The 13,281-nt window shown below is 33.2% G+C and overlaps 1 protein-coding gene across 2 annotated transcripts in view; it reads left to right on the top strand.

Annotated features, from left to right (window-relative positions):
* Positions 1-12,301, top strand: part of LOC129464491 (cadherin-10) — a 165,382-nt gene extending 153,081 nt beyond the window's left edge. Inside the window, exons 9-12 of one of the 2 annotated variants that reach the window (XM_055245783.2) lie at positions 324-445; positions 6,225-6,333; positions 7,321-7,572; positions 11,253-12,301. In XM_055245783.2, coding sequence (XP_055101758.1) covers positions 324-445; positions 6,225-6,333; positions 7,321-7,572; positions 11,253-11,737 — 968 coding nt within the window. In that variant the 3' untranslated portion in view covers positions 11,738-12,301. Of the gene's footprint in view, positions 1-323; positions 446-6,224; positions 6,334-7,320; positions 7,573-11,246 lie in introns of both variants that reach the window. The other variant, XM_055245782.2, reaches the window with a different exon arrangement.
* The last annotated feature ends 980 nt before the right edge of the window (positions 12,302-13,281 follow it).

Here is a 13,281-nt window from a genome sequence, read left to right on the forward strand (position 1 = left end):
GATTTAATAAATAAGTGTTTTTATTTTATATATTTGGACAATAAGGACACCAATATAGTGTGAACTCAATTATACTGACTTGTACTTTTAACATGATTTTCCAAAATAATAATAGTACCCTTGTGCCCAATAATAACTGAATTCATGACTACTTAATTAGGCTCTGCAGTAATTTTCTTTATTGCATTTGCTCATTATGTTAGTAGAATGGTTGCAATGCTTATTTTGTATGTGAGCACTTAATATCCACAAGATACCTATATAAATTAAATTTGATGCACAAATTTATCTTCCTAAACAACATTTTTCTTCCCCTTTTCTAGACAATCCCAAAGAGACAACACGCGTGGCTGTTTTTGTGAGAATTTTGGATGTTAATGACAATGCCCCACAGTTTGCTGTGTTCTATGAAACTTTTGTATGTGAAAATGCCAGACCAGGGCAGGTAAGCCCCTACAGGATTAAAACTATGGAAAGATTTTAACTGTATGCAAAATGTTTTCTTTTCAAAATCCTGAGAGGAAAGAATGGAAACACTCATATACAGTCCCAATATAATTTTTAAAAACCGTAACTGACGTTTTTAAAGGTGAAAATATTTTTAAAAGCCATATACCAGGTTTCATATTTCCTTTGTAAAGTTCTAATGCATGAATAAAATTTTATTGTTGCCACAAAAGTTGAAGCATAAGAAGAAATAACTACTTTCAAAATTTTCAAAAACAAAGACAGGCAAACTCCTAAGACCGCTGGCTGTGTCATTAAATAAATACTGATACCTGCTAGAGAGATGAAAGATGAATGCTGTGGAAAACCAGAGAGAAATGTATGGGAGCAGCAGAATATTTAATCACTATTCTGATGTGTGCAGATATGGTTTTGCATCAGGGCAGCAGAACTTGCTCCTTAGACTTACACATTGCATTTCATCATTACAGCAACATATGAAGTGCTTAATGACTGGGTTTTAGTACTTTAAAACATTTTTTCTGCATCAGCTTTGTTTATAATTCTGTAAGTCTTTTCCTCAGTGGACTCATTTTGTTGATTGAAAAGCTCCAGTGTATACGGCTGAAAGAGGATGCTCTTAATTGGTTTGAGTGCTATCCTCACAGAAGGAAGCTGCGTGGTATAAATAATAATTGGGAATCAAATGTGTTTTATTTAAAAAAAGAACCATCATGAAATTGTATTATGTTTTGACATCATTTGATACTCTTTATAAACATCAATGTCATTGTTACATTTTTATGCAAATTATATTGTGGAATAATTCAAATTCTTCTTTTTGAAGATTCTAACAGGAATTCAATAGCCTGTCTGTTGTTTGAATATGGTAAAATTGCTGCAATTTGATTCATTTTTTTAACTTGAAAATGTTATGGAAATGTTTAATTTGGAACATTTGAATGACTTAGCTGCTTCCCACTTACTACTTAATGAAACAGTGCATGCCCCAAAAATACCATTCCAAATCGTCCTCTGCTTGGCAGGCTCAGCATGATATAAGCTGAAGTCTTTTCTCTAAGAGATAAATTACGCACTTTGCTACTGCTGCATACATTGCTCCCTCTATGGTTATTCTATTTGATTTTCAAAAGATATCTTTTCAGAGCATTCAAGTCATTATAAATACTGATTTACAAATGTATTCAAAATATACAAAATAGAAAGTATGTTTGTTTATTTTCCTTCTGCTTATTTTCTTTTTAACTATAACTGGCTCACAACGTCTCCATACCTTTTGGACATTTAAAAAACAGCTGGCATATTGAAGGAAAATAATCAAAAGATGATTTCAATAAAAAGGGAATTAGCCTATCTTGACCCACCCGATAGGAAGAGGATGGTTAATATTTTTTGTTGAATTGGCTGCCTGTGCAATAGCCTCCCATACAGGCAAATTCTAATAAGACCAGTTTGTTAGATGTCACTTTGGCCTCATAGGCTGCAAAATGCCTTGGTTAAACTAAACTGTTATATATCAAGGGATGAGATTCTAGGTTATGACATCCTAGCAGGCAAAATCAAAGTGGTAATTTGATAAAATTCTTGTTCAGAGCCTTTTTAAAATTAATTCGTTAGCTCTGACTCCCCTTCTCCTAGGAAAGCAGAAGAATGTCAGGGTTCCTAGGTGTGCTTTAGTTACTTATGGTGTATCTCAGTCCACCCAACACTCCTCTGAATTAACTGCTCTTTAAGAGTAGCACTTAGAACACCAACATGGAAAATAATCCATTCATTTGGTTGTGGACAAAATGAGGTGACAAATAAAACTAATGGCCATTCCCTGCTCTTGCTTGTTTTCTGGTCTAAGGGTGGAATTTCTCCTTGGAAATGTCGCAACTTTTAACTGATGTAATATTAGTAGTCCCCTCGTGTGCTTGAACTAGGCTGCTTGACCCTTCACCTTTTCCATCTCAGAGAGAGTCAGAGGACCTCAGCAAAAGAGAGGACAGAGGGCTGGCTGTTTTTGTTTTTCATTCTATCTTGTCTCATTCACGCCTACTCCTGGAGTCAATAAACTATATTTTAAGTAAATAAAATACATTTTAATAATTTTAATCTTCATGGAAAGAATTTAATACCACAGATTTCCCAAGGAAATCTGTATATGCTGCTTTTATTTCTCTTCAATAGTATCTAAGTGACTTGTCAAACCACATATCAACTAACAACAAATATGAAACCAAATGGCAACTAAGCCTTTAAGAAACCAAAAATATCCCATTACATATTTTCCATAGAAAAAGCTAAAACATATTAAAACTTCACCAGTTTTCTAACTTTAAATATCTTAAAACCCATTCATTGTTCCAGACACCATAATAATATGATCACTGAAGCATTCCTCAAGTCGATTTAAGATTATTTTACAGCCGGGCGCGGTGGCTCATGCTTGTAATCCCAGCACTTTGGGAGGCCGAGGCGGGCAGATCACGAGGTCAAGAGATCGAGACCACAGTGAAATCCCGTCTCTACTAAAAATACAAAAAATTAGCCGGGCGTGGTGGTGGGCTCCTGTAGTCCCAGCTACTCAGAGAGGCTGAGGCAGGAGAATGGCGTGAACCCAGGAGGCGGAGCTTGCAGTGAGCCGAGATTGTGCCACTGCACTCCAGCCTGGGCGACAGTGCAAGACTCCGTCTCAAAAAAAAAAAAAAAAGGATTATTTTAGAATAGCCCAGTGAAAATAGAAATCAATTCTATGCTTATTACTTCCCTAACAACTGAAAAGGGTTCAAGGATGCTTTTTTGCTTTTTTTTTCTTTCTTTTTCTTTCTTTTCTTTTTTTTTTTTTTTTTTTTTGTTTGTTTGTTTGAGAAGGAGTCTCTCTGTTGCCAGGCTGGAGTGCAGTGAGTGGCGTGATCTCTGCTCACTGCAACCTCTGCCTTCTGGGTTCGGTTCAAGTGATTCTCCTGCCTCAGCCTCCCAAGTAGCTGGGACTGCAGGTGCGCGCCACCACGCCTGCCTGATTTTTTGTATTTTAGTAGAGGCAGGGTTTCACCATGTTAGCCAGGATGGTCTCGATCTCCTGACCTTGTGATCCGCCCACCTTGACCTCCCAAAGTGCTGAGATTACAGGCATGAGCCATGGCGCCTGGCCAAAAGGGGGCATTTTACCAGCACAAAGGAAATGTTCTCATTAACGGAAACTCGAAGGCTTCCCATAGAAAAAGCTAAAACATATTAAAACTTAACCAGTTTTCTAACTTTAAATATCTTAAAACCCATTCATGGTTCCAGACACTGTAATAATATGATCACTGAAACATTCCTCAAGTTGATTTAAGATTATTTTAGAATAGCCCAGTGAAAACAGAAATCAATTATATTGTTGCTAAGGAGATAAAATGACTTCTCTGTGCACTTTTCTTCATATGCTCAAAATGAATACTGGAAGTCACAAGTTTTTGTTTGTTTGTTTCCTAATTGTGGCAAACTTTTTTATTGGAAATGGACCAAAATGAGTTTGTCTCCAGGACAAAAACAAAACAGTGGGTGCTTATAGAAAGAGCCAGGGAAAATAATTTTACCTCCTTGTTGCCAAGTTCTGATATCTGTTACCAGTCTTTATGGCACATTTAACCAAAACAAAAGCTCTGTGATTTTTAACATATGGTTGAAAATGGAAAGGAAGACTAGACTGAGAGGTAAATTCAGGATATGAAGAAATTGAACACTAGAAGTAATATTTTAAATGAAAAAAGACCTATTATCTTGTAAAGGATGTAAGTGCCTCCATCTGCAATAGCAAAGCCTTAAGGTCATAAAAATATATTTTAATGTAAAACAGATTCTGCAACACATGATTCTATTTTGTTTGTGTCATCTCTATGAGTTTGACTTACCCCTTTTATAATATCCAATGAAAATGTATAAATTAACTACTGATCTTTAAATCAGTAGTGCTATAATATTTGATTAAAATAACACATTTTAATTAAAGATTTTAATGTTAATTTTTAAAATTTCTTATAGATATATGTAAAGATGTCACCATTTGTTTTTTGAACTGCATTATTTTGATCCATAAAAATAAATTGAAATTATACTTTGTAAATTTATTTTGAGGGAAAATATACAGTTGGAAATGTATATTTATTCTGAAATATTTGAGTTTCCATTTTCAAAGGCCATTAGCCCTATTTTTACATTTCCATCACTTTTTTGTGTCTGTATGTGAATGTTAAAATATTAATCTTAATGACTAAGGATTTCTAGTAGTCTACTGTCTTTTTTGATGTTATTCCATTTATGTCATTTTTTCCTCTTCAATATATTCTTATAAATCATTATTTGAAAATGAAATCCTTAAGAGTATATTTGACAGACAAGAAATCAGTCAAGAAATGTTTTTTCACTGAATTGACACATCTTAAGTAGTATTAGTTGACAATATTTTGACTTTATTACTTTTAATAGATTTATATTCTTGCTTTTTTATAATTCTTGCTTATATTTAAAGTTACAATTAAAATTTAGTCAAATAATTATGTCACTATGTTTTTAAAATGTACTTTTGAAATAATTCAAAGTTTTAAATGATGTTTTTCTTGCTGCTTATTTCTAGGCATAAATATAAATCTTTGGTCCAATTATATTTCTTGTATCCTTTTGAAATAAATGGTTAGGGTTGTAATTAAATAGGCTACTATCACAAATATATCACATTTTCATTGCTCTAAGACATTTTAAAAGAAAAGTAATCTAATACAGATAGTTGTAATGATTTATTTCTTGTAATTTTTCACATAACATTTTTAACTTGAAATCACTTGTTAAACCAACAAAATATCAGCAACAAATATTTTCACCCAACATCCACACAACATTGAGTTAATGCAGTAAAAAGTGTATTGCTTTTACTTAAGCATAAATTTGACTACGTAGGCATCAGTGTACATATTTAACAACTTTTGAGGCCGTCTTCAAAATTAAAATATGTAAAAATATTCAAATGGTATTATGAATATGTTAAAGAACAAAAGGAATATAGATGCAAAGAAACCTACCTATGAATATATATACATCTTACATACATTTTTGTATATTAGTTAATCATATCATATGTCCAAAGCAGTGATCTGATTATATATTAGGGGCTAAATTGTCTACTTTGCTACCATATGGCTTCTTATGTTTTCTCTTACCGTAAAATCAGAGTTTACCTTTTTAAAATAATTCCCACATAATATATATGTTGAATTTTTAAAATACAATTTTATTGAAAGTGTAAGTTAATTGAACTTTGACTGTCAAGGTTTCTAATAATGTTTAAGACTCTGTTAAAAAGTAATACATAACATTACCTATAAAATCTCTACATTCCTTGACCATTTTTCATTTTATTTTTGGGGAGAAACAAAGCATAGTTACAATAATTTCCTAAATTTTTCTGACATTAGAAAAACTCTTCCAGATCAATGTGTAAATGCATATAAAAAATCTCATTTTAAGTGTTATATCTAAATTAATAAAACCCTATATAATTTTTTATTTACCAGTTTGAAGTAAAGGACATGATCCAAAAGAGATAGAGATGAGAGAGGGAGAGATTATTAAAATCAAAGTAATAATTAAAAGATGGATTAACTCAAGGATACATTCACAAGAAATAAAAGTCAATTATTTTGAACAACTTTAGACAAAATGAAGATCTTAAGTGCAGATTATACCCATGGATAAGAGATATATTGATGAGATATATTTTTCTTTTTCTGCAGCTAATACAGACTATAAGTGCAGTAGACAAAGATGACCCTTTAGGTGGACAGAAATTTTTTTTCAGTTTAGCTGCTGTCAATCCAAACTTCACAGTACAGGATAATGAAGGTAAATTTTAGAACTTGTTCACTATGACTTATGATGATATCAACAGGAAATTTCCCGAGTGTAACCATTGCAATATATATGCCATATCAATTTATTGATCTGAGTTATACAATTTTGTTTTAATCAAGTATTTGATATATTTAGTAAACCCATCTTTGGCAATGTGTACTCTCTTCAATTTTAAAATAATAAAATATCTGAAAGAGGTCTCTTTATGGATGTTAAAAAATGATTGTGTCTTGATAAGATTAGAAAGGCCGGAGATAATTCTTACAACAATAATATAGGACACATAGGGTAGAAAAATGAATGATTCCGTGAGACTCTTAAGCAGACTTCAGTGAGATTTAGCAGCAGCAGATTCACCAAAGCCAAATATGCGTAAGGGAGTGAAAAGAATGAGAAGTAGCCTGTGAAGTGATTCAGTACAAAGGCATTGTTACAAAGGTACTGTTGCAATGGCAAGATGCATGCCTCTTGAAGGTTAAAAAACCTTCTTCTACTTTGTTATTCATTTAAAACGTGCAACAATGCGTGAAATTTACCTAATCCATTTTCTTCATGAGTATTGGATTGATGTGTATTCTGTATGTGTGTAAGCACACACGCACAGATGCACATAAATTAAAAAACACACATTTAGTATGGTTTTTCTCTTGGCATGCAAAATAGGTTTTTTGAAAAGAGAAAAGCCAATTGTTATCATCTATGTAATCTTGGTAAATGATTCACTTATAAAAATGTACCACTTTGAAAACAGTATGGAGGAATTACGTGAAAACCTAATAAATAAACAATTTATAGTATATTTCTCGAATTATTTGTCTTATCTATATATTAATTGCATTGTACTTATTTTTTAGGAAAATGTATATCAATTTTATATTTTACATAAATATGTTTTTATTTATATGTTAAACCTTGGTTATCACATTGGGAAAAATTTACTGTCCCAAACCATTTGTAATATTTTAAAATTTGTTTTAGATAATACTGCCAGAATCTTAACCAGAAAAAATGGATTCAATAGACATGAAATCAGTACCTATCTCTTGCCTGTGGTGATATCAGACAATGATTACCCAATTCAGAGCAGCACAGGCACACTGACCATTCGAGTGTGTGCTTGTGACAGCCAAGGCAACATGCAATCCTGCAGTGCTGAAGCCCTACTCCTCCCTGCCGGCCTCAGCACTGGGGCCTTGATCGCCATCCTCCTCTGCATCATCATTCTACTGGGTAAGAAACCTTAAAAACAATGGGAGCATTTTCTAGGCTCTTTACTTTAGTATGATTTTGAAGAATTGTTGCTATTAAAATCCCTCCCCAAAACCAACCCCAAATTTTAAGATAGACATAAATTAACTATGTGATATTCTTTATATTAAAATATTTTATTTGATCAGAATATATACGAATATATAAAGAATTTTTGTTATAGCTGTAGTAATAGCAGAACTTTACCTAATGAGGTCTAGGATTCATTCTAATGTGAATCAAAATATTTAGAAAAACAACAACTGTCTTTTACCACAGTGCAGTAAACAAAGGAAAAGGCAAGAAGAACGAATGCAGAATGGCTTGTGTAGGAGCTTGGAAATTTGAGAGACAAAATTCTTGGTAGCCATGCTGAATGTTCTAATGGAATTAAGAGATCTTTGGAACCTAGGTCCAGTGAACAAATGAAAGGAGACGCATCAGTGGCCAGGACCCCAATTATTTTATTGCTGGCCCATTATTTTCCTCCTGAGTGGTGCAGTAACAAGAGTCTGGGGCAGTGGTTCTTCTGAAACATCCTCCATACAGGAATCAAGTAGGAGTTGGAAGAGATGGAAGATAATAGTAGGGTCTCAAACCTCAACTCTGTAAGGTGGACATTAATCAATCTCAATAAGACTAAAAACAACAAAGACAAAGGTTAAGTTGATAACATTTGTTAGAATAACAATTCAGGCCGGGCGCGTTGGCTCATGCTTGTAATCCCAGCACTTTGGGAGGCCGAGGCGGGCGGATCACGAGGTCAGGAGATCGAGACCACAGTGAAACCTCATCTCTACTAAAAATACAAAAAAATTAGCCGGGCGTGGTGGCGGGCACCTGTAGTCCCAGCTACTCGGAGAGGCTGAGGCAGGAGAATGGCGTGAACCTGGGAGGCAGAGCTTGCAGTGAGCCGAGATCGCGCCACTGCACTCCAGCCTGGGCGACAGAGCAAGACTCCGTCTCAAAAAAAAAAAAAAAAGAATAACAATTCAAAAACTTGACATAGAAGCACTTCCCATCAGCATTCCTGTATTCAATAATTGCTAACTTTTCGTACATACAAAATAAAGTTAAATACAACTTTAGCGTTCATCTTAAATTTTAAAATAATGTAAACAGTAATAAATTGTAGCAATATTTTTGTGATTATAAAAAGAGAGCATGTTTTTATATGAAGTTAAGGCCTGGGCAACAACAAAAAAAATGGATTAAAAATATTTCCACGTTCTTTATTTGACTTGATTATGTCTACTTCATTCTATAGATGTTTCCATTTTTCTACTTTTATCATAGCATTTATGCACTTTCACTCTGTGTTTAAATAACAGAAAGGTAAATTACTTATGACAGATAAATCATTAAATGGATGAATTGAATAATTCAAGATTAGATTTTTATGTAGTTCGGGAAATGAGAACATGCATATTAAAAATATACATTTTATAATTTGTTACTATGAAATGAAATCCAGAACAAAACTTTTCCCTGTACTACGAAAAATATATACCTCATTTTATTTCATAGAACGAGAATTTGGTATAATTTTATTTTTATAATTTGACTTACCATTAGTACAACAAACACTGAGGAAAAGTTAATAAATGTGCTTTACAATAGTTGAATCCACAATTGCAAATATGAATAATATAAATATTTATTTGGGGGATTTATACTTTAAATCATATTGAGAACTTGTTGTATTAAAATGAAAGTCTCTAGTAAGAATAACATTGATGGTGGCAGGTTTTTAGTACATGTTTACTGTGTTTCAGACTCTGTCATTGGCACTTTGCCGTGACAACCTTTTTCACTTGACAAAAAATGTCTGGCATGTGTGGTGTTATTATTTTCATTTTATGCGTGATGAAACTGAAAATTCAAAATATTCAGAACATATTCCAAGGTCACACAATTTCTCAGTGGTTGAGCTAAGGCACCTTGCTGTTGGTATTAGTCAGTGTATACAGAGATTCCCAGTGAAATCTGTATTTCCACTTTTATTATGGCTGGATGGAGGCCTCACTATCTTACATATTCACTAAAATCATATTAAAATAGATTTTTACCTGGTTTACTTTCCCTCCAAACAATGATATTTCATTCTATAATCAGGAGCAGACTGCTTTTAACTGCTTTTGAATTAAAATCAGATTAAGTATTCGCTCTAGTTTTGTTAGTTTAAACCTATTTTTTGTATTTCTGTTACCCTAATCAAAAAACGTGCAAAAAAGAGGGAAATGAACTTGGACTTGGAGCGAATCGTAATAAGTTGTCATTATCCTCGACATTAGAAGGTTTTTTGCTGGGCAAGGTCATTTGATGATAAATAATCTGAGATTTAAAGTCTTTACACATTTTTATGTGCATAAATATATGAATTTAGGCAAAATACAATGGCATATTTTCTTAAAAGCTTGAAGAATACACTTTTTAAAAAGCTCTGCCTATTTGCTTTTTAATTACTTGGCCGAGAACACTTATCAATGGCTAAAACTTTCTTTTTCATGACATTAAAAAAGTTTATTGTTTGCCCTCTCTCACAGGTTGAAGACAAACTAGTCTGTGCATTCCGTGTTAATAAAAAAGAAAACATAATACCCCTTCATATAATAATGTAATTAATTACATACTCTTTAAATGTGTGTTCTAAGAAGCTGAATAAATACTTGTATCAATAACTATTCATCCTTATCTTATCTGAGTTCACACTTTTTCCCTCAAATCCTTTTAAAGGTTGAAGATCAAAATGTTTGAGAATAATGAGTAAGGGTGAGAAACTCTAATGCAATCAGAAGAATTTGATATTAATTTTCTCTTATCATTTATGCTATTACCACTGTTTTGATTATGAGTATTGTCTCTCATTGAAGTGGGAAAATGTCGTTTTCGAGCAATACACTTTTCTATTATGAATCTAGCCAAGATTCATACATTTTTGGGGGGAGTTAATTCAGTGTTGCAGTTTGAGAAATTTACTCTTTGCCATCTTGTAACCTAACAATTTTTTGGGGGGGTCTCATGCAAGGTATATATTTTCATGGAAACATTAGAAATTTCTAAATTCACCTAACTCTAAATAATCTGGGGTTTTTTTTCCAATAATTACAGCGTTCTTGTAATTAAGTAACAAAAATATGTAAGTTTATCAGCAAAGCTATTTAACAGAAGTCAGTACTCAATATCTTGTGAAGGATGCTGCTTTTTGCTCTTGTGTAAAGGCTTTGAAAAAAGTAAGCATCGTGTTGTCCTTTTAAATTGTCTTACTTGAAGCTGAATTCAATTTGTGTAGATTTATACACACAAATTTTATATAGTATCTTACGTTCCTTATTTAATGCAGAAGATAAATATTATCTGTACTATGAGGAACTAAATGGTTCCTAGGAAAATAAAGTGTAAGTCACTACATTTAAGGAATATTTTACGTTGTTTTAAAAATAAATTAGAAACACTGATCTTAAACACCACCCACCCTTGCTAAACCCTTCAGCGTCTCCCCTGACACCTCCCCCAAACTGTGGGAAGCACAAAATTAATCTGAAAGTCTAAGCTATTATAGAAAGCCTGAGTAACTTAAACTTTTATAGTATTTCCGCTCGTTATTTATAGTGTTTTGAACGGACGTCTAATGTATCTTCTTGTCTTTTTTCAAGTTATAGTAGTACTGTTTGCAGCTCTGAAAAGACAGCGAAAAAAAGAGCCTCTGATCTTGTCAAAAGAAGATATCAGAGACAACATTGTGAGCTATAACGATGAGGGTGGCGGAGAGGAGGACACCCAGGCCTTTGATATCGGCACCCTAAGGAATCCTGCAGCCATTGAGGAAAAAAAGCTCCGGAGAGATATTATTCCAGAAACGTTATTTATTCCTCGGAGGACTCCTACAGCTCCGGATAACACGGACGTCCGGGATTTCATTAATGAAAGGCTAAAAGAGCACGACCTTGACCCCACCGCACCTCCATACGACTCACTTGCAACCTATGCCTATGAAGGAAATGATTCCATTGCTGAATCTCTGAGTTCATTAGAATCAGGTACTACTGAAGGAGACCAAAACTACGATTACCTCCGAGAATGGGGCCCTCGGTTTAATAAGCTAGCAGAAATGTATGGTGGTGGGGAAAGTGACAAAGACTCTTAACGTAGGATATGTGTTCTGTTCAAACAAGAGAAAGTAACTCTACCCATGCTGTCTCCACTTCACAATATTTGATATTCAGGACCATCTTCCTGCCAGTCAGCACAATTTTTTTTTCCCATTTACTTCTTAATTTGTTCATTAATTACATTAATTCTTTCCTGTAGGATGTCTCATGGAATATATACGACATTTTATTTAATCACTTCCAAGAGCCAAAGCTATGGAAATACAGTGTTGTCCATCTTAGTAAATAAAAGATAATTTCAGAAACATGAACAGGATAGTTCTCCCTTAAGCAACCTCACAAACAAGCCGCTTCTGTTAGATACATGTCCTGCCCTTGCAAATGAAGCTTTTAAAAAGGTGAAGAAAAATTTTAAGGTATATCCTGTTCTGTACATTAAATTAAAAAAACAAAAATGTACATGTGATGTTAGTAGGTGTGATATGCAACCTGGTATACAGACATTTGTGCAATTTCATTTCATCAAATTCTATCTGCTAATGTTTTATATTTATATTTTTGTATTTATTTTTAAGAAAATAAACCAGTTTTTACAACTACTTTGTCTGTAGCTTCTTTTTTTCCCTAGGATGGAAGACTTTCTCCCTGAACTAAATATCTTGATACAAAATTACCTTACATACAGGTAAGAACACAATGTCATTACCATTAGTATTCAAAGTGCTAACCAAATTAATATGATTTAGGTAAGAATTATGTTTCCAGCGAGTCTTGATATGCTGTGATATGTGGAAAACTCTTCATATACAAAGTAACAGTCATTTATAAAACACATAAAAATTTGCCATTTAAACAAACTTAAAACATGGCCATCCTTATGCTAAATATCTCAAGACACCAGCAATGCAGTAATTTCATTTTGTTTATATTCACTAAAATCATACCTGAAAGAATAAAACATTTTCTCATTTTTTATGGCATTCATGCCATTGATGTTTATAGAGAATAATAGTTCAGGCAGATTTCAGACTAAAAGAATCCTTTAATGGAAAATATACTTACCTCCCATGGTGACTTTGAAAATGCCTACTAATGACAGTAATAATGCAGAATATTCCATTAAGACACAGCTTTACAATTATATCAAGATTTTAAAATGCATGATACATTTGTTTGTAACAAAGCCTGCTTTTCTGTCAATGATTCCATAGAAAGCAAGAAAATAAAAATAAAAAAATTAAAACACTGGCAGCTAATTATCCAGAGTTCCTAAGAATCATGAAAGTTAGCTGACACTCACTGATTCCTTATTTCTCAACCTCCACAACAGGATTTATTTATAAAAGGAGCACTTTGTTGGGCCTAGACTAGGAAGCCACGTTCCCTGCTGAGTATATTGTAAATAATACCAAAGATCAGTGTGCTCTCTACTTAGTGAAAATGCTGTGCTTTTGGATTGAATCAAGGTGCAATACTGACGTGTCCTTAATGTAGAATTATTTCAATCTTATTAAATGGTAATATTTTCCCAACTTCCAGACTGAAAGGGCCCACATCACTCTGAACACAGATATTTTTG

The sequence above is a fragment of the Symphalangus syndactylus genome, chromosome 16 (assembly GCF_028878055.3).
Source record: "Symphalangus syndactylus isolate Jambi chromosome 16, NHGRI_mSymSyn1-v2.1_pri, whole genome shotgun sequence".
Classification (NCBI taxonomy): domain Eukaryota; kingdom Metazoa; phylum Chordata; class Mammalia; order Primates; family Hylobatidae; genus Symphalangus; species Symphalangus syndactylus.